The 27,173-nt window shown below is 44.7% G+C and overlaps 1 protein-coding gene across 1 annotated transcript in view; it reads left to right on the top strand.

Annotated features, from left to right (window-relative positions):
* Positions 1–2,269: 2,269 nt before the first annotated feature.
* Positions 2,270–27,173, top strand: part of LOC148474711 (YEATS domain-containing protein 2-like) — a gene marked incomplete at its 3' end in the record, with an annotated part of 41,747 nt that continues 16,843 nt past the window's right edge. The window contains exons 1-9 of the mRNA XM_088458205.1: positions 2,270–2,436; positions 2,731–2,850; positions 3,184–3,281; positions 6,098–6,190; positions 6,513–6,743; positions 9,133–9,242; positions 18,664–18,825; positions 20,237–20,348; positions 22,477–22,521. Coding sequence (XP_088314331.1) covers positions 2,751–2,850; positions 3,184–3,281; positions 6,098–6,190; positions 6,513–6,743; positions 9,133–9,242; positions 18,664–18,825; positions 20,237–20,348; positions 22,477–22,521 — 951 coding nt within the window. The remainder of the gene's footprint in view (positions 2,437–2,730; positions 2,851–3,183; positions 3,282–6,097; positions 6,191–6,512; positions 6,744–9,132; positions 9,243–18,663; positions 18,826–20,236; positions 20,349–22,476; positions 22,522–27,173) is intronic.

Below are 27,173 nucleotides of genomic sequence, written 5' to 3'. Positions count from 1 at the left end.
GCAGGCACTCAGTATTTTGCGAGCGCTCGATTTCTGACCGCAATGACTGGTTGGCGCATGCGCATTACGACCCATACGCATGCGCAGTTGTGCGAACATTGCTTGGAGCGAACGAGCGGCCGCTTACGAGCGGCTCTGAATCAGGCCCTCTGTGTATCTCATTGCACACTATGCATTGTTCCCTACAATGCCAACACACCCATGCCTGTTATTGCATGCTACATGTTGTTTCCACAGTACCAACATATATGTGCCTCTCACTGCCACAGTGCCAAGACATGTGTCTCTCATTGCACACTACGTGCTGTTCCCACAGTGCCAACACATTTGTGTATCTCATTGCATGATTTGCGCTGCATTTCAAACTGTATCGAACATTGATTCAAAATACTCCAGGAATTTTTGGGGTCTCTATCGAACTTTAAAGGATTAGGACTCTGCAGCTGAGATGAGACTCCTGCAGCTTGGACAGATGCTGCAGGTGGCAGCGCAGGCTCTATAGCGTCAACCTCTGCTTTACAAGGCTGTGCAAGTACTGCAAAATCTGGGCCTGGATGTGCTCTTGTCTCTCAACTCTATTAAGCAGGTGTTCCAGGTGTTCCTTTGGAGAAGGATTACTTAGACACATTCTATCTATATATGAACAGTAAGCATATCTGGGAGGAACTCAGAAATTGACCCAGTCAAGTTTTTAGGAGTAGATTTACTAAGCCTTGGATGGAGATAAAGTGGATGGAGATAAAGCTTACCTCCCAACTGTCCCGTATTCAGTGGGATAGTCCCCGTTTTTCTGAGACTGTCCCGCTGTCCCACCCGCGGGCTGCAATGTCCAGCAGTGGGGGGAGCAGAAACCGCTGCTCTGCATAGCAGTGGGTAAGAAGAGGTAGAACAGATGCCGTGCACATGCACATGGCATCTGTTCACCAGTGTAGGGAGATCTTGGGGGCTGCTCAGCATCTCGGAGAGTGCTAGGCATGCCCCCCACAGTGATGTAAACGGGGGTGTTGCGAGGATCCGCCCCCGGTTTACTGATGCCCCACCCATTTTAAGCCAAAACTGAAATAGTTGTTCAGTTCAGCTTAGTTAGCATATCATTACATAATACAACTGTATTATAAATGTCATTTTTAAACCTAGGGCCGTATTCAATTAGTTTTGCACCCTTTTTCACATGCTGCACTTTTTGCCGACTTTGCGTGTTTTAGCCGCGGAAACTTATTGTATGCCCCCGCCCCCCCCCCCCGCTATTCACCGTATTCAATTCCGAAGGATGCGAAAACCTATCCCGGCGACACTCTAACAGGCGGAAAGTATTGGCAGGATTCGAGAAATCAGCCTGACACCCCCCAAAAGATGCACTAACATTGGGGGTCAATGTAGATGTCCCCGATTAGCCCTACTGAAGCTATTTGGGGTACTTAAGTGCTGTCAATTGCTCCAAAATAGCGGCTTTGCACAAGTGGTGAAGAATAGCATTAAGCATTTTTTGGGGGCAAAAATAAGTAGTCCTGTCAAATTTGGGGTACATGAAAATGGGGGCATAGTTAAAAATCGCTAAAGTTAAGTTTTAAGTGCTGCAAAAAACGCACCTTCAGCAAACACCTGCAATAAAAAAAACATTTCCCCAATACTATCAGACTCCCCAAAAGTCTATTTCGCTAGTTTTTTCGTTTGTACCCCCACTTTGTACTTTTTCACCCCCATTTCCAAAGTGCTTTTTTGGGTTTTTTTTTTTCTTTTTTTGCATTTTTTTCACTCAGTTATCCTTTGGGGGTCTGTCCAAAGGGTGCACCCCAAAACCGCAATTCTGCACTGTTTTCCGCTGGCTATTCAGAGGCAAAACTTTTTCGCCGGGTACATCGTATTGGCTTTCTGTACTGGCGAAAAGACGCAAGAATTGAATACGGCAATGATTCGCCTGGCGAAATGACATCACTCGCGATACTTTACAGCGGATACTGACTTTTCATCTGGAATTGAATTCGGCCCCTAATGTTAAAAGCTTTGAAGGTATCAAGACAAACGACTACTCAGTTTACATGCATTATTAGTGGCTTCGTTTAGTCAAAACCTTACCTGTATAAATGAAGCGTTATATTACCACAAATCACCGCATGTAGGCGCTGACCTTTTATATGCCAGATACCAAAATGGCCGCCGGAGTCGCGCCGATCGACGTGGTTCCGGTGGTCATATTGGTATCTGGCAAAGCGACTGACGCCCCGTCTCTTTGTTTACATCACTGAAATTTCCATTACACACGTGGTACGCAGCTACGGGCCTGGTAGGGGAAAGGGGGGATCGAATAGATCGGCAATCGTCGCAGGGACTGGATGTAAACACAAAGCCGAGGCTGCTGAACCCAGAGTGACTGTGTGAGATCACCAGCAGTCACGTGATCTCGCCACGCGTGGGCCCTTCCACGCTATAAGCCGGGTGAGCAGGAGACTGGGAGTCATTAACCCTTTGAGGGACACGCTGACCACCTTGATGTGCAACATTGCAAGTTGGCGTTGTTGGCCCTATAACTCGTTGCCAACAAATAGAGCCTCATTATTGGTCCATTATATTTATGTTTATTCAGTATTTGACTCTGTTTTTATTATAAACACATAATGCACTTCTATCTAATAATTGTATCTAATAGAGGGATTCTGGAACTGTGCATATTCTGGTTAGCATGCCTGTCTTATATTATGTGGGTATATTAATGATGTCTCTATAATTCAGTTTGTGACTTCTGAAGCAGTATGTCTGGAATAAAAAGAACGATTGAAGATAAGGACCCAGATTATGAGGACGTATCAGTCGTGCACCAGAATAAGCGCCACAAGGCGAATGAGACCTCAGGTACATAGGGACATAGGACAATTCATCTTTTCAGCGAGTTGTGTATTAACTGATCTGTTTATTCTACCCACATGCATTGCTGTGATTAGTTGTTTAATAGTTGCTCGTACACCACAGAATATGTATTAACAAGTGCATAGCTGCAGATTGCATGATTAAACCTACCTGAAGTATTTTTCACTTGCACAAGTTGCTAATGTGGGTTATTGTTTAGCATAGCAATATAGTGTGTACCCAGTAAAGGCCGTCTGGCATTGCAGAAAAATCTCCAGGCACATGAATGCTTGTACGTAAACTTATGTTTTTTTTTCCCCCTTATACATTGGAATCCAGCTCGCGATGCTGCAGTCTCAAAGATCGAGTCCATCGTTAAGGACCAGTTTGCGCTTGAGTTGAAGAACAAAGAACATGAAATTGAAATTATAGATCAGGTATGCTATCAGGCCTTCTTGGTCTTTAATGACTTTATTAAAATGAAATAGTTTTCAAGAAGATTTAAAGATCCACTACCATCTACTGTAACATGATTCTCCCCCTAGCCGGAGCCAGGAACGGTTGCACCTAATATGTGGCTGGCAATTCGATTGTGTGCCACTTTAAAATGTGTGTGGTGACACGTGCAGGAGAACTAACGGTAGATCCAGTCCCTTGATTGCGCTTAATATTATTTCTCATACACCAACTTCATCCTTCTCTAGCCTGTGATAAAAACAGATGAGCCCCACACACTGCCTGCATGTAGTGTACCCTGGATAGGGGGTAAGGAGGAGCATGTTCGGTTATTTTTGCATTAGTTGGTAGTGCAGCTTCAAAGGAGAGACTAATGACAAATATGATGTCCTCACGCTAGCAGAACCATGGTGTCCCATATCTGGGTTTAATATTCATATTTTATTTTTTTCCCTGCTCTCTTAATAAGTATATAAATCCTAGATCTTAGGGCCTTATTCAGATATGTACGTAAACCTAATGGTTTACATTAGGGATGTGCAGGCTCGGATAGGTTCGAGTTTGCACGTTGAGTTCGGATTTTTCCCTCCAAAAAAACGGAACTCAGAAAGAGGCAAAACGTCATCTTGCATGGACGAACATCATCATTCCTGGACCAGGAATGATGATGTTCGTCCATGCAAGATGACGTTTTGCCTCTTTCTGAGTTCCGTTTTTTTGGAGGGAAAAATCCGAACTCAACGTGCAAACTCGAACCTATCCGAGCCTGCACATCCCTAGTTTACATACATATCGGATGGTGGGGTGCATGTGCAGAAAGGGTCCTGCAATCACGGTGATTGGCAGCTTGCGGCTGTTTGGGGGAATATGCAGTGCTGGTCTGCGCTCCAGGAAACGGGAGTGCAGTGGCCAGGGTCTGCATCGTAGGATGCAGATTTCATGACCTTGCAAGCGACTAGGAGCAAGCTTACCCAACCTGGCCAAAGCAGCAACCGATGGTCACGATCGTGATCCGAGGTACAGTCTACGGACGCTGCACTCGAAACGCAGATACATGCAGGAGCTGTCTATTTCCTACAGACACCTACTGCTGCATTTGCATTTTAGTTGGTCGGTATTGCACAGCTGCTTCCTTGTGGCTGTGCAATACTGTCCATCTCTGAATCAGGCCCTTAGATGTTAACATGACACAGGTTTCCCCATTTATGAGTTAATGGCAACTAAAGTTAGAAAGATTAAAAAATATAAAATACCTCCCAACATGACCCTCTCCAGGAGGGACACAATGCTCTGGTCCTGGACTTTCCTGGTAAGAGGTGGGGCTGCAGCGCAGTTCAAAATTCAAATAGGGGAGTCACACCAACTGTCATTTCACACGCTGCCTAAAGCTGCATACACATGTAAAGATTATCTGTCCAACCATCCAACTAGTTGATTGGTTGGAATGAAAACCTGGTAAGGTATGAAAGTAAATGACAATCAGCAATTTGCCCCCAAACGCCGGAAAATGGATAAAAACTGTTGTTTGAACAAATTATTTAGATCAAACATTTAACAAACTTGTCTGAACGACCATTTTCATCTGTTTTCTGGCATTTAGGAACAAATTGCTGATCATCATTTACTCCCATACATTACCAGATTTTCATTCCAACCAATCAGATGGTTGGACAGAAAATCTTTACGTGTGTATCCAGCTTAACATCACTGGTTGGGACTAACTGGCAGTTTGTGTGACTCACCTGTTTGAATTGTGGACTGTACTGCAGCCCCCTGTCTGGAGCTGCCACCAATCATACATTACCAGGGAAGTCCAGGACCAGAGCATTGTGTGCCCCCGGACAGGGTCATGTTGGGAGGTATAATAATGTGTGTGTATATATATATATATAATAAACAAAAATACGCTCAATAACGTATAGACCACATGTAAGTTCAGAAATGGTGTGGGATGAAAATCTAGAGCAGACAAACGTCATCACGTGTCTTCTCTATTGCTTTAGTGTACAATGTTAATAAGCTGAATTGCTTGATTCCTAGGGCTATATTTACTAAAGTGCAGGATTTTAGAAGTGGAGATGTTGCCCATAGCAATCAATCAGTTTCTACTTATCATTTATCTAGCACCTTCTAGAAGATAATTGCTAGAATCTGGTTGCTATGGGCAACAACTCCACTTCTCAAAACCCGCACTTTAGTAAATAATACCCTCTAGTCACTGGATGTCCCTGGTGTCAGACACCCTCAAGCTGCACTGTGTCATTGATAGGCTGTGAACATGCACAAATATAGTGATGTCACTGGAATGCTTTGCTCAAGGCGATCAATGAAGCCGTAGCACGGTATGTGACATCCCCTATGATTTATATACAGTTTAAGAAGAAGAATAAATTACATTGAGAGTGGAGATCTCATGTGGGGCAAAGGGAGTAGGGTTCTTTTTTTGAATATTGTGAGACATCTTGGGTCTGATTCGGAGTTGGGAGTAACTTTGCACCTTTGGCAGAACCTTGTTGCAGTGCAGGTGGGGCAGATATAAAATGTGCAGAGAGATTTAGATTTGGGAGGGGTGTGGCCAAACTCAAATTTAAATTGCAGTGTAAAAATAAAGCTGTCCAGCTTTTGTGGGCTACACGCAAAAGCAGCCAGTATTTATCCTGCATGCAAACAGAATAAGTGTGTATTTACACCCCTTCATCGCAACTTTTGGTTTGTCCAGGTTCACGATTACTTGCTCTTTTCTGAGTTCTACTGACTCATGCTTATTTCTGTGTTCTCTACCATTTCTTTAACACAGCGCTTGAATGAAGCTAGGCGTATGATGGATAAACTTCGAGCATACATTGTGGCCAATTATTATGCATCCGCCGGGTTCAGCAAAGGCCAAGAGGTAAATGTCTCTGTTTATCTATTCCAGCTTGTGCATGTGGAGAGTAACTATACAGAACTAAAGTTATATACCCTAGTAGTCTACATATTAATTTATGCTCTAGTTTATGCCCGCATCCTACGTGATCATGAATGTAAATAAGACATCTGCATGCTTAAGATCTCTCTGATGTCTACTTTAATTAGGACAGAAGACAACTGTAGCAGCTATCAGTTATGTCTTGTGTCCGCTCCTCTCTGCCCTCTCCCTTCTCCACTCTCTCCCCCTTTATGTTTTTACTGATCATTATAAGATTCATGTTATGGTCTCTTGTGTTTTGTAGGGAGCTTCCACTTGTGAGCCTACAATTCTAAACCATCCGGCTATAAAGAAGTTTTTGGAATCTCCTTCCCGGGCCTCATCTCCTGCAAATCACCGCTCAGACACCCCTTCTGCCAATAATTCAGAAACTGACTCTGTCTGTGCTCACAATGAGTTATTGGACAAAGACAGCCACATTCCTGCCAAAACAGTGCACAAAGGGACCCCTGCTACAGATGACAAACTTGGGAAGGTATGCTATAAATACTTTATAGTAACCAAAGTAGTTATTAATGGATCAGACTATGAACTGGACTACTGTTACAAGTGACGCATCCCAGGGTTCTCTCGTTAAGCCAATCCTTATGTTTTTTATTTATTTATAGATTGTATAAAAGTTCTGTTACTTTTGTTTTCATATGGTGTAAAATTATTCACCGGACAACCACTGCAAGTAAGGATACCTATATAAATTGGGAGATTGGGCAGAAAGATTGCAGATGACATTCATGTGCAGAAATGGGATGTTCCACGCTGTACAGAACATTATTAGGTAGATCTAAGATGCAGAAATGTCTAGAATAGATATGAGTAAGTCAGACGCGTAAACACTAGCCGATAAAATAAACAATAACTATATAGTTCATTTTATCAGCTAGTAGATATGCCGTTAACGACCAGCAATGCGTGCTCTCGCTTGTTGTTGACGACGTCGCTCATCACCTGTACTTGCAGGGCAACCTGATGATATTGATATTGTCACGTTCTGCAAGTACGGGGATGAGGAAGGGTGACGTCACTGAACGCTATATCGTTCAGTGTGGGTGCTCAATGTCGTTAATGAAATGGAGCACACCACTGCCGGGGAAACGCTACACGATATCGCTCATGGAGCAATATCGTGTAGTGGATTTACAACTTAGACTGGTCAGTAGTTAACATAAATAATTAGCGAAAACCCCCCAAAATTAATATTAAAAATTAAGATAATTTAAAAAAATTTGTCAATTAATCTATGTTTATGTTACTTTGTGAGGTCACTAAGAGGCAAGTTCCGTCCATGGAAATCATTGGTTACATTACCGCATATTTCCATCAAATTCATAGTGTTCATTCTAACACACTGCATCTGTCACGTCACGTGTCGTGCCTCTTTCCTGCCTGGGGTGTCGCTCTCTGCTCTGGTGCTTCTAGCACACTCTGGTCTATCTCAGCAGTTTGTTGTATCAGCTGGGTGTGCTAGAAGCACCAGAGCAGAGAGAGACACCCCAGACAGGAAAGAGGAACTGCACGGGTTGGGACAGGTGCAGGGTGCTAGAATGAACACTAAGTGCACTCCCATGAATCATGCAATTGAATTGCAGAACCCTATTTGCAGCAATTCCACCAGAGAAAGTAGAATGATGGGCAGCGCAGCTTATTAACAGTATAGCAGATCTCCTTTATGTGGGAAGACTGTACAAACCAAACTTGTTTAAGCCATAGAAATGATCTTTAACACCGTGTATAAATACATACATGGCCTTTATAGAAAAAACAAACTTACAGCTTGTTTAATGTCTCGTCCTTGCAAAGGATGCAAATCACAGATGCATTAAAATAAGTGATCGAATCACAAGTTGCAGAAATGGTTGTTTACAGTAAGATTGGTGTAACTGGAATGTACACCCACACAAACTGGTGCTAGCAAGCAATGTAGTCAGGATTAGATATTTTAGAAAATCAGAAAATGTACATTTGTAATTAATAATCGTATGACAGAGTATCGATCCAGAAAGTGGGTCTGATTTGCATAATGGTGTTGGGAGATTTTAACATTCTGGACTGTGCTTTTCTTTTACCCTTATTCTCTTCCTCTAGAATAAACATGGATTTTTAGGTTGACCTTTTTAATATTTTTGTTATAACCTAAGTAATTGTCATACCATGGTATCCATGTAACCTCTCCATTGAGCCTCGCAAGAAATGTAGATAAGCAGTATGTTACCTACCCAGTCTCCAGTTTGTAAAAGTGCCTGGAGCTGATAGTTGAATCACACGATTGTCCCTTGTGCAGATTGGAGGGGCATGGTCCTCGATATACTGTTTTTGTTTTGAGTCTTTTTTTTTCAAATTTGGTGAATTCCTGGTTCTATGTTCTGTATTATTCTCACTTTTTCTCACAGCAGTGCTATTTTATAGGCGTGCTTTGCTAAAGGCATAAATCTGATTTATTCTATGCTAACCTGTTTGTCTTCAGTGTATGCTTAATAAACAGGCTCTGTCCTTGTTTGACATCATGTTTGCATGTTCTGTAATGGAATGTGTTACAGTCGCTGGAACCAATACACACCTATACATGAGAATCCCCTCCTACCATACCCACAGTTTGTTTTCTCTATCTGATATGCTGTTTGGGTGGCCAGCTGGGGCATGTATCATAAACCTTTTATAGTTTGTTTGCTTGGCTTTTATGTTTATAGGCATATCTTTTCAGGAATTTGTATCTATAGAATGCTTCCTAATCTGAATATAGCTATTCAGTGCCTATAAATAGTAATTGGCTGGTTTGGTTATACTGAAGTGCAAATAAAATACAAGCACAATCTGTAAATTGCTAATTTATTAAATAAACTTTGTTTTTGTTTTTTTAATTTGTGTAGGATTTTGTAACAACTGAAAATCTAGATAACAAATCTTCAGGGTTTATGAGATCTGAAGACACATCTCGGCGTTTTGTGAAGAAAACTATTGTGGTTGGGAACGTCTCAAAGTAGGTTTACCATTGGCATTGACTTAAATGTGCTGCTGTGTAGTGGTGCACTGCGTGTGAAACCAAGATGCCGGTTTTGCACAGTTTCCATATGTCTAACATTTTTATATTTGAGAAACTTTCACTGACAGCAATAGCGTTTACATTTATAGCTGTTGATAAAATCAGGGCAAACATTGAATATCATTTCTATGAAACTTATCTGTAGTTAACTGTGATGACTTAGGTTGCCAGCCAGACTGGGACATTCATTTATTGTTTATTTTTTATAGCTTCCAATTGGGGGACACTGGTAAACCAATAGGTATACATTTACAAGCATTAGCTCAAACTACATGACTGTTGCCAGGGTCGGGGGAGGATCAGTTGGCCGGCATAAGGCTGGCTAAGGGGATAAATTCATCCTTGGTGTGGTTTCCCACTTGTTAAGCAGACCAGAATGGATGTAACAGCCAACAGTAGCAGATCCTTCTCCTCGCTGTTTGCCCTCTTAGCTGTTGGGCTGTATTGTAGTTCTTAGAGATAAGAAGGTTTGGCCAGCTAAGTGTTCACTTCTCAAGTCCTCTGACAAGCTGTCCACATAAATCCCAGCCAGGTACCATGCCATTACAGTTCCACCCTGGACACATGGGTGAAAGACATCATAAATCAGGGATGCATCATAGAACTCCTGAAGTCTTTGTCTAGGCACTTCTGCACAGGGAGGCTTTCTGGAGACAAAGCAAAACGTTTTGCCCTTTGGGAAGCCATTCAGTCCCTCCTTTCCGCAAGATTAGTTATCCCAGATATGAAATGGCAAAAAGTTTAGTTTTTACTCCTTATATCTTTTCCTGTTCTGAATCTGAAATCCCTAAAAATCTTACTGAAATGTTCTGCTGATCAGCCAAACTCTCCTGATTGCTGCAGACTCAAGTTCTAGAGACTGACTGAACCATGGAATCGCACTGTTCGGCTTTTCAATTTCAAGAAATCCAACCTGATTCCCACTCAGTAGGATGATCTTCCTGGAACTTCTGTTTGGTACTTTTCAGCAGAAGGTGTTCTTACCAGAGGAAAAAATGCTTTCACTACAAGGACTGATGAAGTCCCTATTAGCTTGCAAAGCAGGTGTCTGTTCCTCTTTGCATGAAGGTCCTGGAATAGGTGGTGTAAAGACGGTGCAATTTGCAGTTTCATTTTTGGGAGTTCCATGTGAAACTTTTTTTATGAATGGAACAAATATTACCAACACTTGACCAGTCAGCTGTTCAGACAGTCTCCAGGGGTGCTTCTATTTCTCCGCTGGTGGTTGAGAGGCAGCAAACACAAAAGGGTCACCCTTATTCATCTGGTAATGGATGATCGTGACAATGGATGTCCGGGTCTTTGGAATCCAAAGGAGTAAAAGTCCCCAATAAATTACTATTGCCCTGCGGGCGGTTCTTATTAGGAAGTACCGTCAAGATCTAGTCTGACAATGCTACAACCCTTCTTTTAAAAAAAAAAAAAATAACCTAGGTGTCACTCATAGCCACAGTGTCCTGGCCATGATTGAGACCATTTACATTGTGTTGGGTGGAGCAAAACGTTCTAGTGTTTAACTTCCTCACCAGACAAACCATTTAACCCGGGGAATGATACATTGGATTGGAGCTCTTTCAACAGTTGAATTACCTTTGCCTTTGCCAGAGTTATTTGGGGGCAAATCTGCCTATTTATAATTCCACCAGATTGGTAGGAGCCTTCTGGGTTGATAGCACAAGGGCTTTGCTAAGCAGTTGTGCAACTTGGTCTTTGGTAGACACCTCCATTTTACAGACTTGATACATCCACAGATGCCAGTTTTGTACATAAGCTGTTGTAGACCACAACTTCTGAGCGTAATCTCCCTTAGCGATAATGTCCCCCAATTGGATGCTAGAAAAAGTGGGGGTTTTGTGCATACATTAAATAATTTTTTCATTCATCCAATGGAGGACACTGGGACTGTGGGTGTAGGGTGAGATGCAGGAGCCTTGGCACCAAGGAGTTAACTTCTTTTGCAGCAGCAGCGCAGGCTCCTCCTCCCCTACACCCTGCCTGAAGCCAGTTTTTTTTCTTGGTGCCTTTAGGAATAGGGCACGGTCTCTTAGGGATGCAGAGCAGCCCTATTTAAAATAAAAAAAAAATATATATATATATATATATATATATATATATATATATATTATGAAGTAATTTTTTTTTTTTCCAGTTCCAGGCTGTCAGCGGTTAGCATTCACACACTACTGCTGACAGCTCCATCACCCCCGCCAGTGGCCGGCACGCTGACAACGGAATCAGTGTCACCGGCCACCTCCTCCAGCACAAGGGAGCAGCCGTGGCCAGACTCCGGGGCAGGTAAGCGGCTCCTCACTTTGTGGGGAGCCGGGTTAGCGGTACTGGTCATCAGGTGCACAGTTTGTTTTTGTGCTACCGCTAGACCACCAGGGACATTACTGCAATGGGGGCCATATTAGGTGGCAGGTCCCTGCGGTTGGCCAGCAGGGGGTGGAGCCTTCCCCTATTTTCCCCACCCCCATCCTTTGGCACGTTCCTGCTTCTGGGCTCACTGCCAAAGGCTCCTCTCTCCTTCCACTCCACACTGAGCAGCCATCTTGCAGCACAGAGCAGCCTGCCTGCATGGAGAGATTTCCTCTTGCCCACCTATACCTCACTCTTTTGTGGTGCCAGGTTTTGTACTTATCCCCTTCCTCACCTATTGGTGTTGGTAGCTGGGACTATTGTGCCTATCCCTGTGCACGTGAATTATATGTTTGTGTGTCTGTTAGATACCTACAGTAGTTTTTTCCACTAGACCACTTATTCCTTTATTTGTGGTCTTTCAGTTCAGTGCTCTTTACCCCACACAATAATACGGTGCTCTTTACCCCACACAAGAATACATCATTTAGTAGTATACTGTGTGTCTTCATTTACAGTGACTATGGGCCTGATTCAGCTTTGGGAATAGAGTGAGAAATAGCTCTTAACTATGAACCTGGACAAACCATATTGCAAGGCAAGGGGTGTAAACACATCCATTTTTTTTGCATGTAGGGTAAATACTGGCTGATTTTGCATGTAGCCCACAAATACTGCACAGCTTTATTATTACTCTACAATTTAGATGTCGGTTTGGACACACCCCTCCCAAATCTAAATCTCTCTGCGCATTTTAAATCTGCCCCACCTGCAGTGCAGCATGGTTTCACCAAGATGATGATCAGTTGAGTGAGATATCTCACTCTATTTCCAAAGCTGAATCAGGCCCTATGTCTTCAAAGGAAACATCCGCAAAGGCTTCCCGAGAGAGGACTGCTTCTGTGCCGTGTGCCTATATCTGCAAATCCTGCAAAGAAAATGTATTAATGCTTGGCTCAGGATCACACTGGTGTTTGTGCCCGCTGTTCTGCAGAGGCATTGGACGGGTCTGTCTCGGAGGTGGTGACCCCGCAAGAGCCTTGTGTGGGCAGCCTCTTTGTCACTTTCCATGAGGGAGTTGGCAATTCAGCTTGCAACTTCCCGAACGGCCCTGCCTTCAACTGTATCTTCCGGTGGACCCCTGCTACCATCGTCTCACCCAGTCCTTTGGGACCGGCAGCCAACACTCTCGGAACCAGTGTGGGTTCAGGGTCTGTCAGGTATCCATCTCCCTGCAACACATGCTGGAGCCTCTGGCTAAACATAGGGCACCCCAAAGAGAGAGTTCTATGTCTCTCCTTTTCAAGTTATGATTCCCAGTCTGACAACTTCTCGGAAGAGGGTGAGTTATCGCAGACATTGGACGTGGATTCTGTGTCAGCTCATAACGAGCACATCGCTCAAGTTAATGTTGATGCTTTGGTCAGAGCAATTAAGTCTGCCTTACTCATTAAGGTTTCGGATGCTTCTATGACTTTGGAAGTGCCCATCTTCCAAAGAAGGAGCCAGTGGGTTTTCCCCCTCTGCTCAGCTGGAGGGTATGTTGGCAGAGGCCTGGTCGCATACAAAGTTCTTAGTTTCAAAACGAATCTCATATTTTTATCCTTTCCCGCTTGAAGAGCGGAAGAAGTGTGCATCGCCTCCCCCGGTGGATGCCCATATTACTAGGTTGGTGAAGTCAACCACACTTACCATCCCTAAATGTGGCCTCTCTCAAGGACCCCACAGACAGGAAATTTGAAAATTTTCTTAAATCCATTTTTATGAATTCTGCGGCAGCTTTACGGCCCAGCTCTTGCCTCAATGTGGGCTGCCAAAGCCCTCGGTCGATGGGTAGATTCCCTGGAGGAAGGTTTCTAATCTGGATCTCGTCGATTGGATCTCCTCTCTTTAGTGGCTAACATCAGGGAGGCTGGATCTTATTTGGGTGAGGCCGCCTCTAATTCAGGGACTCTATCTTCAAAGGTGTCTGCTTCCTCTGTGGCAGCTAGACGCGCACTATGGCTTCGCTCTTGGAGAGCAGACAGCGAGTCCAAAAAGGCTTTAGAGGCTCTCCCGTTCTCTGGTGAGGTTCTCTTTGGCCCCGAACTGGAATAGCGGTTTCCAAGACTGCTTGTCTTCTTTCTGCAGCTCCAAGGTCCAAGGGATTCCCTTTTCGGTCCTTTCGCATTTGGGGAAAGGCGAGAGGTCAGCCTTCTTCAGATCTCAGGGATCCTCGAACAAAAGTCCAAAATTTAGAGACCATCAAGCCCCTGAACCAGCCGATAAGCCTGCGGCATGCCTGGGTTGGTCACCACCTGGAAATTCCCTGTGTGGTCTGCCGTCTCCTGCAGTTCGCCGATGCCTGGCTGGACACAACCTCGGACACCTGGGTAAGGAACATCGTGTCTCAGGGTTATTCTCTGACTTTTCAGAAACGCCCTCCAGTTCAATTCTTTTCCACCGGGTTTCCCGTCGACGTCAGCAAGGTAGCCGCCCTTCGGGCTTCCATCAAGACTCTCTTGGCCGCCAATTTGATAGTTCCAGTCCCTCTTCACTAGAGGAGGGCGGGTTTCTATTCAAATTTGTTCTTTGTCCCGAAACCAGACTGCTCCTTTAGGCCTATCCTCAACCTGAAAACACTCAACCTGTTTCTCAGGGTTCCCAGGTACAGAATGGAGTCACTTCTCTCCATCCTGCAGGCCCTTGGAGCCAGGCGATTACATGGCCTTCTTGGACATTCAGGACACCTACTTACATGCACCCATCCGGGAGGATCATCAGAGTTTTCACCAGTTCACCATTCCGAGGGACCACTTCCAATTTCGGGCTTTGCCTTTTGGCCTATCAACCGCGCCTCGAATGTTTGCGAAAGTCATGGTGGTGATGGCAGCTGCCTTCCGTCGCTGAGGAGTCCACATCCTACCATACCTAGATGACCTTCTGCTAGCCAGGTCTCCGGACATTCTTCAGGAACACCTCCATCTCACCCTGGACTTATTGCAGTCACACGGCTGGCTGATCAATTGGCGGAATTCCAACCTGACTCCGTTTCATCCCTATGGGTGCTCTCCTGGACTCTAGAGTTCAGAGAGTTTTCCTACCCAGGGACAAACTGACGTCCCTTCAGTCCCAAATCAGACTTTTCCTTCAAGTCTCGATACATGTCTGCTTGCGGGTTCTGTGCAAACTGGTCTCCACCTTCGATATGGTGGAGTTTGCACAATTCCATTCTCGTCCACTTCAAAGGGAAATTCTGCAGCGGTGGAACCAATCCCACTGGCATCTCAAATACCAGACCCTAGTTCTGTCCAGAGAGGTCTGTCATTCTCTCCTGTGGTGGCTCCAGTCGTCGCATCTCGACAGGGCTCGTCCATTCCTGATCCAGGATTGGGTCATTATAACCACAGACTCCAGCCTTCGCAGCTGGGGTGCTGTCACCGGCAGTAATTCTTTTCTGGGCAGGTGGACAGTTCAGGAAACTTTGTCAAGCGAGACTCTTCCTTCAACACAGAGCTGTGAAGGTGCAGTCAGACAGCGCGATGGCGTTCGCCTACATAAATCATCAAAGCACCAAGAATCAAGGAGCAATGAAAGAAGTCAGTCTCATTCTTCGTTGGGCGGAACGCTACCGTCCAGCTCTCTCATCGGTCTACATTCCGTGAGTCCAAAATTGGGAAGCGGACTTCCTCAGCAGACAGGATGTTCACTCCGGCGAGTAGACTCTCCATCCAGCCGTTTTCCAGATTCTGATCCATCGCCGGGATCATCCAGACATCGACTTGATCGCTTCCCGGCACAACAACAAGCTTCCACGCTACGGATCCCAATCCAGGGACCCGGGAGCTTTCTTTGTGGATGCACTAGCGGTACAGTGGACATTTCTGCTTGTTTACCTCTTTCCTCCGATTGGGTCTCCTTCCACGGGTTCTTTGCACATTAAAGCAAGAGGGCGTCTCCGCCTTTCTCATCGCTACGGATTGGCTACAGAGGGATTGGTACGCAGACCTTCTCAGTCTATCCATCGCTCCTCCCTCTGGCCGGATCTTCTCTCTCGGGGACCGTGTCCTCATCTTGACCTCGCCCGCCTGCGTTGACGAGGGGGCTATTGAAACCTTGATCCTAAAAGCCAAGGGTTTTTCAGATTCGGTTATCCGGACCATGCTCCGCGCCCAGAAACCACCTTCGGCGAGGATCTACTATCTTGTATGGCGGACATACTTTGAGTGGTGTTCTGCCTGCAGTTGGGATACTCTGGTGTTTCGTCTTTTTCTAGATTTATTGTCTTTCTTGCAGACCGTCTTGCTTCCATTAAAGGTTCAGGTGTCTGCTTTCTGTATTATTTCAGCGCCTAATAGCTTGTCTGCCAGCTATTCAGTGGTCCTCCAAATTCAGCTACCTTTCGTTTCCCCGGTAACTCCGTGGGATCTTTCTTTAATTTTAAGAGCTCTACAAAAAAAACCTTTGAACCATTGGACTCCATTGATCTGCAGTGGCTGACTGGAAACCAATTTTCCTTCTGACTATTCTGTCAGCCTGCAGGGTTTCAGACTTGGGTGCATTGTCTCACCGTGCACTTTTCCTGGTGTTCCATCCTGACCGGGCAGTTCTCCGCACATGTCTGGACTATCTCCCAAAGGTAGTTCCACGCTTCCATATCAACCAGGAGATCGTGGTCCCTTCCCTGTCAACTTCAGGTTCTTCTGATTCGACACTGGACGTTGTCCGGGTTCTTTGTACTTATGTTGATCGGACCAAAGATCTTCGAAAGTGAGACTCTCTGTTTGTTCTTTATGACTTCAACAAGCGTGGCTGGCTAGCTTCAGAACAAACTCTGGCTTGTTGGTTGCACCTTACCATTTGTCATGCCTATCTTTTGGAAAAGAACCTGGTTCTGCCTTCGGTGAAGGCTCATTCCACTAGATCTGTGGGGGCCTCTTGGGCGCCTCGTCGTGGTGTCTCTGTCGAGCAGCTTTGTAAGGTGGCCACTTGGTCATCTGCCAACACTTTCATAAAATTTTACAGCTTTGACACCTTCGCCTCTGCTGATGCGGCTTTTGATCATCGGGTCCTTAGCGCAGCACAGGAGTGTTCCCTCCCTTAAATGGACAGCTTTGGGATGTCCTACAGTCCCAGTGTTCCCCATTGGATGAATTAAAAAAGGGGATGTTTGTCTTACCTGTAAAATCCTTTTTTCTGACCATGGGGGACACTGGGCGCCCACCCTCTCGCACCTGGCTGGCTGGAGATGCTTCCGGCATCTGGTTCTTAGACAGGTGGTGTGCCTGATTCTGCATGTATATCGACTTCTCTTCTCTTTTGCTGTTTCATGGTCTTGTTAAGAATAACTGGCTTCAGGTGGGGTGTGAGGGAGCAGGAGCTTGTGTTGTTGCTGCAAAAGAAGTTAACTCCTTGGTGCCCAGACTCCTGCATCTCACCCTACACCCACAGTCCCAGTGTTCCCCATGGACTCAGAAGGATTTTACAGGTAAGACAAAAATTCCCTTTTCTACCCTCCCTTTAATTCTGTACTCCTATTCTGTCCTTTGGGGCTTTGTTATACACATACTAAATTCCCAGACAGCCACCGAGGAATGTGGAGAAGCTTAAACTTTTTGCCAGTACATTAAAGTGCCCAAGCTCCCTGTCACTGCACTCTATAACACATGGTAAGCGACTCTTCCCAGTGGACTGAGAGAAATGGATTTATACAAATATACCTTCTATTCGTCTTTTTTTGTTTTCTAGAAAATTATCCTAACATTGCCCAGCGTGTGACCCCCTAATTGACCATTCTAAATAGTAAAGATCTGATTATATTTGATCTGACTGAACATAAAAACAAACAAAACTATTATTATTTCACTACTACTTCTACATTATAGTATTTGAGATGTCATTGGCTGTAGAGCCCTTTTGTGTGAATGGTCAGACCTGTTAATACATTTGAGCGTTTGTACGGTATATTAACTGCCAAAGAAACCTAACTAGTTTCAGAAGCTTACACTTTAATGCTAGGCATACACGGCCAGATAAAATGTCTGTCAGACCGACAGACATTTTATCTGGCAGCCTGCCAGCCGCAGATGTCGCCGGCATACACTGTGAGATTTCTCTCACAGTGTATCAGCCCGACATCCGCGCTCTGCCCCCGGGGGAGGAGACATTTCCCTGTTCCTTCCGTAGAAAGGAACACGGGAAATGTCTGTCTGTCGGCTGCGGCTGGGCATACACTGCCCGATGCGACCGACAGTTTACTGGGAAATATCGCATCGGACGGGCATGCTGGACAATCCGGCATGCCCGACCGAAGAATATTTAACCCTCGGTCGCCCCCCCACACGCTACACTTATCAGGGCGATCCGCCGATAACAGGCGGATCGCCCCAATAATTGTAGCGTGTATGGCCAGCATAACTCATGTTTTTCAATAAGGGGATTCACAGAAAATAATTGAAGAACGTTGTCATTGTTTATTTGATCTATTTTTGTAAAATACAGAATGTGTTGGATACAATGAAGTTTTTTTTTTTTTTTTTTTTTTATAACAAACAGAATTGCACAGATGTGTCCACATACACCTATCCTCAAATTGCGTGCTACAGACCTTGCAACTTGGCCGTGCCAGGTGACTTTATCTTTAAAATGTGTGTCTAAATGAGAAAATCTATACCAATTCCTTTGCAACAAAAAAAGACTAGTTGCAAAATTCAGGAAAAAGTCCGTAATCCGTAAGTAAAAAGGCATCAGACTCGGATCCAATACCAGTTTCCTGTGTCGTGCATCATTATGCTCAATCTGCTACATACAGTATTTAGTAAACTAGTGAATTAAGATGCAAAATTAGTGAAGAAGTACTCAAGCACGGGAAGCACTCCCATGGCGGAGCATCTAAGTCACGCCAGCCGTCTTGCACAAAAAGGATAGGTGTGTGAGCCCATATCTGTATTTTTACAGTGATTACTAGTATATGATAAACTCTATTTTCTATGTAATATGTTATTTTCATATCTGTTTTAAGGTACATTCCACCAGACAAAAGAGAGGAAAATGATCAGTCTACTCACAAGTGGATGGTTTATGTGAGGGGCTCTAGAAAGGAACCAAGCATTAATCACTTTGTGAAAAAGGTCTGGTTCTTTCTCCATCCAAGCTACAAGCCCAATGACCTTGTGGAGGTCAGGTGAGATATAGCATGAATGCACTATATGTTCACACTCTGTAAATGGAAGCTTCTCTCCAGAGCATATGTTAGATTTTTCACTAGTATAAGAAAGACAGTCAATTACCAATAGAATCGGGACCGATGGACAGTCCAAGTTTGGCAAAATCTTGAAGAATAAATGAATTTGTATGTGGGATTACCTACAGCATTACTTGCCATGTTCTGCTTTTACTAGATTCTGTTTCGTTAGAGATGATGTAAATGAATTGAACTAACTAGGCACAAAATGCCTGCGGCATTGTCCCCATGTGCTGAAATAATTACTGCCACCATAGAAACAGTGTTTAAGATCTCTGGGTGAGAAAAATGCTCAGATATTTTCTTCTTTAAGTCACTATGTGTTCGTACTCTGTTTATTACTTTGCTGTAACTTTTTACAGGGCAGTATAATCCCTTGCACAGACGCTGTACACTCATACAGACACTATTGGTCATTTTACAATTGTGTAAATGTGGATTCTGGCAGGGCAAATGCGTTTCTGTGATGCCATGAGCTTATATTGGCACAAATCTAATGATGGTAGAAGTCACCCAGGTTTCCCTGTCCTGTATAATCACACTCCCGTATCCTTATGTTCATTTGGGTTCTGGACTCCTCGATGCCATTGTGATTGTGCAGAGTTAGAATATATATAATATAGCATAATGTACCCTCCTACACTGGATAAATCCCATGAAGTAAATGCGATCTCTCTCTTCTTGTTATTAGCAGGACATACTGCTTAGATAGGTTTCTCAGTTTCAGTTCTCTTTTCATAAATAGTGACCATACAGAGATATACACAGACATTGTACAAGTATTGCTAAGTAGCAGGACATGCACTGAGGTCACATGCACTGAGATATACACATGTATTGCTAAGTAGCAGGACATGCACTGAGGTCACATGCACTGAGATATACAGTGCATGTATTGCTAAGTAGCAGGACATGCACTGAGGTCACATGCACTGAGATATACACATGTATTGCTAAGTAGCAGGACATGCACTGAGGTCACATGCACTGAGATATACACATGTATTGCTAAGTAGCAGGACATGCACTGAGGTCACATGCACTGAGATATACACATGTATTGCTAAGTAGCAGGACATGCACTGAGGTCACATGCACTGAGATATACAGTGCATGTATTGCTAAGTAGCAGGACATGCACTGAGGTCACATGCACTGAGATATACAGTGCATGTATTGCTAAGTAGCAGGACATGCACTGAGGTCACATGCACTGAGATATACAGTGCATGTATTGCTAAGTAGCAGGACATGCACTGAGGTCACATGTGGGCTATCTGTATGTATAGGCTATTCTGCCCGTTTTGTTAGCTGTGGTTATTGGGTGATTGATAATATTGGTCTGTTGCAGGGAGCCTCCTTTCCACTTGACGCGCAGAGGTTGGGGCGAGTTTCCTGTAAGAGTGCAGATTCACTTTAAGGACAGCCAAAACAAGCGGATTGATATCATACATAACTTGAAGGTACTTCCTTGCACTGCTGCTGTTTTCAAGAGCCATTTCTGTTTCCTTATTCCTAATGTTGTTTTGTGTTGTTAAATAGACTTAATGAAATGTGCATAGATAATGTTCTACAAACCTTAATCCACTTTATTAATTTACTCTATGTAGAATGATTTGTGACTTATCTAGCTTTAACACCAAAAGGACTTAATTTTTCATAGCAATTTTGGAAATGTGTTTTCACTTGTTCAGCAGTTGTGTAGTCATGTTATATCGGGTACCTTGTCAATCTGAAATTACAAGTACATTGTTTATAGACATAGATAAAGTAAGTTCAATCAGAGGTCCTCTACTCTTCCACATCATTTTGTTTTGTTGTATGTAATGTTTATGAATCCTGGCAATACACAACTATAGCGTTTTGATGGATCTTTTCAAAGGTCATAATGGAGATATTTTATCCACGTTCTCAGCAGAACTTTCCTCATTCACCTTCATGTATTTGTGATATCATACATTTGATGACTAGTATAATCTTCTGCTCCAAAGTTCCCTGAATACTGCTACTTAGTAATGTGCAATATGTAATCTTTGCTAGTGTGTGTGCTTCATCTTCCTGTTGACCTGTTAGGGAATGCTATCAACTCAAACTTTCCATGATAGCTTGAATATTTGTGAATAGAACTTTCCTATATCTCTCAGTATCTTGAGTGAGGGAAGAGGGGTTTCTGGTGGCAGAGGAGAGTTTGTATTGTAGGTCGGCCTGACTGCTGCCATTTAGTCGGGTGGTGCACTCCAGACCTTTGTTCTCCAGGGAGCATGCACAGCTGGGCAGAGGACCAAACTTGGATTTCAGTTTCACCATTACACATGGACAGTAGAACCTCCAATTCTTGCTTCTCTCAATTTTCCAGCAAGTACCTCCATGGGGCCAATTTCTTTAGCTAATGTCTTTCTTCTTGTGGAGCCTGACATTCTTTACTGGAATAGTATTTCCAATTCCTAGAACAGTGGTTACAAATAGAGGGCCTACAAACTGACAGTCCCAATAGGACTGCTGGTAGCTTGGTTTCATACTCCGAGCCAACCTGATCAGTGCTAATCAACTTTTTTTGAAGGAACAGTAGAAACTTTTGGGATAGGTAAGCAATCTGAGCCCTGGAGGTGTGATATCCTAAGCATATATGACTCTTGAAAGAGATTTTTCAAGGAAGAGATTCTGTGACCTGGTGGGGTTCTATGTAAAAGAACAGCCGATTCGGATTCCTCTGCAATGTACATGATTTGTTGAGGATATTGAATATCTATTTTTCTTGCATCTGGGGGTATATTTATATTTACTGAAGTGCGGGTTTATAGAAGTGGAGATTTTGCCCATAGCAACCAATAAGATTCTAGCTATTGTCTTCTAGAAGGTGCTAGTTAAATGTTAAGTATAATCTGATTGGTTGCTGTGGCCAACATCTTCACTTCAATATACCAGCACTTTAGTAAAAATACCCCCTGGATTCCAGAAAGTTATATGTGATTAGCGTGGTTCTAGCAGGCCATTGGGGCCTCTGTTTTTACTTAAACGTCTGAAGACTTTCTGTGAATAAGTGCAGATAGTAATTAAGCAATAAGTATCGGGAGACTATTTCCACATCCCAATCCACCTCGCAAAGCTTCTGTAGCAGCTCATCACCACTGGTGCAAGTATCTCAGGTTCAGGCATCCTATATTTACCTTATAATTCAGGGCAGCTGGTGTCCAAGAAAATCTCAATTCCCTTCCAATGGGAAACACACAGTTCTCATTTCGGACAGGGTGATACATTGCGGTATATTTACTAAAGCTTCTAAAAAAAGACAAGTGATAGTGTTGCCCATAGCAACCAATTGAGATTCTAGCTATAATTTCTCTATTGCATTCTAGAAAATGGTAGACAGAATCTGATTGTTGACTATACAGTAGAGTTACTAAAGCCTCAAAAACCGTCTTGTGTCCTTAATAGTTAAGCAATTGGAAGGCTGGTGTATATACACAAATGGGCAACAGGTTTGTTTGTGGTTTGAGTTTATGTTGTCCAATAAACTTTTTATAGTGAATAAGTCCACTATGAATATTTGTTCACTTAAGTTTTTTTGTTTTGTTTATATCTTTCCTGTAGCTGGACAGAACTTACACTGGCTTGCAGACTCTGGGCGCAGAGACGGTATTTTCTTTGTTTTGTTTTTTCTTTGTGTTGTTGTCAGTTATAGAAACTGAATTTTGATTTATTCAGAAGTTAATGTATAGCGTGGTATTGCATCTGTAATAGTTTATAATGTGGTGCCAAACAGAATGTTCCTGGCTACTATTGATCATAAGAATGGGTATAATATAATTACATGCAATAGAAATACTGCTTAAATGTTTTTCTACGCAAAATTTAAAAATTATAATCTGTACTGGCCATGTGAAGCTAGTATAGCGATGCACACTGTAATCTACAATCATTGTCCTGCTTCTCTCTGCATGGCTGGGACAATAGTCTAAACCAGTGGTCTCCAACCTTACCTGGGGAGGGAGCTACTTCAGAAAAATGAGACGTCTGGAAGAGCCACATTTTATTTTTGAAAACTAAAAGCTGGCCAATAACCAAATTTTTCATAGAACAACAATGCATGTATTAATACAGTGATAAATATCACTGTATTAATAAAAGCTTTGTTGTTTTTCTATGGAAAATTTGGTTATTAGCCAGTTTTTAGTTTTCAAAAATAAAATGTGGAGAGCTGGCAACGGGGAGCAGGGGGCTGCTGGATGGATTGTGCAGGCAGAACAGTGAATTAACATTATACAGTGCCCCCTGTAGTTTTGCTTGCCCTTATGCAGTGCCCCCAGGCTGAATTAGTGCCCCTATGTAGTGCCCCCAGGCTGGTCCCTTATACAGAGCCCCTAGGCTGGTCCCTTTATGCAGTGCCCCCAGACTGGCCGTTTATGCAGTGCCCCCAGAATGGTCCCAGCCCAGAATTTACCTGAACATGCTCGGCGCTCTCACTCCCGCTGCATCGCTCTGACTGGATCTAACTAGATCCAGCAAGCGCGCAGGGCAGACTCCTCACGTGCATCACTGGGAACGCTTGCCTCTGAAGCGATTGAAGGCTTCTTTAGCCTCCGGTTGCTTCAGAGGCCAGCTTTCCACAGCAGGGATCGGAGGTGAAGGTGACCGGTAATGCGGTGGGGGAAAGTGCCGGGCGGTAGGCTGTTTCTGTCGGGCGATGCGCCCGCAGAAAACAGACTGGGGAGAACACAGGACTGGAGCCACCCATACCTCCCAACATGACCCTCTCCAGGAGGGACACAATGCTCTGTTCCTGGACTTCCCTGGTAAGAGGTGGGGCTGCAGCGCAGTTCAGAATTCAAATAGGGGAGTCACACCAACTGTCATTTCACACGCTGCCACACACCACTGGCTGGGTCTCACTGGCAGTTGGTGTGACACCCTATTTGAATTTTGGACTGTACTGCAGCCCCACCCCTGGAGCCTCCACCAATCATAAATTACCAGGGAAGTCCAGGACCAGAGCATTGTGTCCCTCCTGGAGAGGGTCATGTTGGGAGAGGTATGGCCACCGTCCTTACTGCCGCGAGCTACCGGTGGCTCGCGAGCGACGGGTTGGCTGGTCTAAACTGTAGCGGGATGGACCATTGGATTGTAGTTTTACTCATTGCACCTTAAATTTGCATACATAGTGTACTGCACATGTACTTGTTCAATGATTTCTGTCAGTTTTTAACTGTTATTACTGTCTTGTTTGATACAAAGAGCATACAGTAAGCACACCAATTTCTATCTATCATGTTTCATGCTTTACGATGCTTAATCACATAGCACAAGTCCTGTGAGGGAGGGTAATCCAGGAATTGGAGAAGTACCTAAAGGAAGTCCAAGGGCTTTTTCAAGTGATCTATGCTCTGACATTTGGGAGAGTTTTGTCTTTGTATATGTAAGCACTTGCCAATTGCTGTAAAATTAAAAATGTGTGTAATTTAGATTGAGGAAAACTGGGGTTTGTATAACAAAACTGCTGCATATGTGACTCTGGGTATAGCCTGGAGAGGAGAGTCTGGGCACCAAATAGTTAATTAAAATTACCCACAAGTCCAGGCTTCCTCTCCTTTATACTGGGCACCATTTTTAGGGGGCTGCTTTAGGTGGTCCCCTGCAGTTATGTTATGTTATTTTATTTAAATATTTTTTTACATTGAGTGGGCAGTGTAGGGCGTCCTATAGGAAGCCCTCACTGCAGCTCGATTGCCCCAGCACCGGTGGCCGCAGCACCATCCGGAGCCACAGCGGGGATCAGTTAAAGTGTGTTCGGGGCTTTTACCACCTGGGTAAGAGAGACTTCGGCGGTATTGGCAGTGGGGGCTCCCTGTCTTCGTGCTTCCCACTAGATATCCCGGGTAGTTTTGTGGAGCAAGGTGCAGCTTATTAGCAGCAGCAGCCATTTTTCCTGGGGTCCAGCCAGACATGGGAGGCGGGTGCTCCCTGTTAGCCCCTCCCCCATCCCTAGGGCACACTTCCGCGGCCAGCAAGCCACAGGCAGGATCCTCCCCTCTCTACTACTGCCTCAGCGTCTGAGAGAGAAGCTGGGCTCCTCTCATAGCCTGCTCCCAGCAGCTGTGTTAAACATATTGCTCCTTCCTGCTATATTGGCTGGTTTGTTGAGCACCATTTTTCCACATTTCTTGCATTGAGTGGTCTGTGTGCTTGTAAGTAGTTGTACTTTTTTCTGTGTATCTTTACCTGCTGTGGTTACTGTCCACCTGGGGAACATCCCGTGCAGGGGTGAGTACAGCTTCTGTATATAATAGAATTGTGAGACCCCTTTGCCTACATATCCTCAGTTGTTTGTTTTGGTGTGTGGGGATTTCTACGACTCTCAGGATGTCCAGAAGTAAAACTACAAAGGAGGTAGGCATTACAGTGTTGCGCACCTGCAAAAAATGTATTAATGTCATTTCTCCTATGGAGCAGGATGTCCTTTCTGTCAATTGCTTTACGACCCTGCAGCAGGCGACCTCGCCCGTTGAATCCAGTTTGGAACTGACTTGGGCATCCAGGTTAACACAGGTAATGTTGCAGTTTGTAGACAGGTTGGCAGTCCTAGTGCCCCCTGTCCCTGCCGCTGTGCCTCAGCTTCCCATGGCAGAGCTACCTTGGATGCAATCATTTGTTCAGTCAGTCCAGGGCTTAGCTCAGGTGTCTGCATATTTTCAGCAGATGCTAGATAAAGATAGGGCTCCCAGACTCAGGCTTGCTTCACGCGAGAGTTCTACACATTTATCTGTGCGAGGTTCAGGCTCAGAAGTCTTCAGATGGCGAAGCAAGTGCTTATATTACCTCTGACGTTGATACGACTTCTGTCCCAGAGGAGGCTATGTCCCCAGTAGACATAGAGGCTCTATTCAGAGTAGTAAAGTCCATTCTCCTCGTGGAGGACACACAGATCCAAGGCACCTGTATTTTAGAGGCAGAAGAAGACAGTAACAGAATTTCTGTCTTCAGCACAACTAGAAGGCGTGGACTCGCCCTAATAAGTGCAAGTACATTTCTCTTGCAGCAAGGCTGGGGAACACTGGACCATGGGATTGTAGGTTGGGGCTGGAGCTGGCACTTAAATTAAACTAGCTTTAAAACCTAAGCTCCTCCCCCCTGCAATCCCAAAATTCCAGTGTTCTTTAAGTGCTTTACGGAGTAGGACACATTGTAGAGGGCTGCCTTTGTTGTAGCTTAGATTTTATTTTAATTTGTAATATTATTTCTTTAATTATTATTAGGTTACCTGTGCGCTGCTTGTAGCACGGCACTGTCTGTTTGACGGTGGGCCGGCTCGCAGGGGGGTGTGCATTGCGGTAACTCCCCACAGCACTCTGGTCTCCGGTGAGACCGCCAAGGCCCGTGGACTGGTGCACGGGTGCGGTCCCAGATGGCAGCTGACATTTTGCAAACGGGCTTGTGCAGCATTCGCCTCTCATACACGAGGGGGTTCGCGTGCGGACAGGCTGCCCATCAACAGGACTGAAAGACCGGAGTTTACCCTACCCATGTATAGTACTCCCAGTCTCCGGAGCATGGAGAAGGGAGCTGAGCTTCCCACGCTGCACTCCCCCCTTCTGCAGCAGCACAGCATGCCGGCTCAGCCATCTGCAGGTGCATGGAGCGTCCTCCCTCTGCAGGGCCTGCTGGCTTCTCCTGCATGACACAGGAAGGCTTCAATCTTCTCCTCTGCAGCTCCTCAAGGCTAAGTACTCTACTCTTGTACTTGTATTACCTGCCTACTGAATGTGTTAACTGCTCTGTGTTAGCTACCTAGGTATTCGCAGGCTCGGTCACGCGGTTTCACCGCTGCCTGCTTTACAGCTAATTACACCTGCGGTCTGTTATACTAGGGGCAGCGCAGACGGTGTAATGATTAGCGTTGCGGCCTAGCCGCACATCGGTCGTCGGTTCATTTCCTGCTACAGCCCTAACTGTGTGGAGTTTGGATGCTAGGATTTAGCTGTAATTTTAGCAATGTTTGCGCTCATACACTGGGTACCGGGTAGTTGCCCTCGGGGGCCTTGTGTGTGTGTGTGTATAGGGCGGTGCTGCATCCACCGGAGGGGACCTATGTTGGCTCCGGCTCTTGGCAGGTCAGGTACTCCCTAGTGGCGCTGGTTGCATGGGGATACCAAGTTCACGGCTTGGGTATTCCCTCGTCCCTGGTGCAGGCTTTTTTCCCTCTATAGGGTTAAGTTCCCAGCCACTGTATGTCCCGCTCTGGCTCCATGCTTTGCAGCATGCGGTGTCAGCATTCCGACAGGTTCCTACAAGAG

This window comes from Taudactylus pleione, unplaced genomic scaffold (genome assembly GCF_031769625.1).
Source record: "Taudactylus pleione unplaced genomic scaffold, aTauple2 ptg000815l, whole genome shotgun sequence".
Taxonomy (NCBI): Eukaryota; Metazoa; Chordata; class Amphibia; order Anura; family Myobatrachidae; genus Taudactylus; species Taudactylus pleione.
This window is presented reverse-complemented; position numbering and strand designations above follow the sequence as displayed.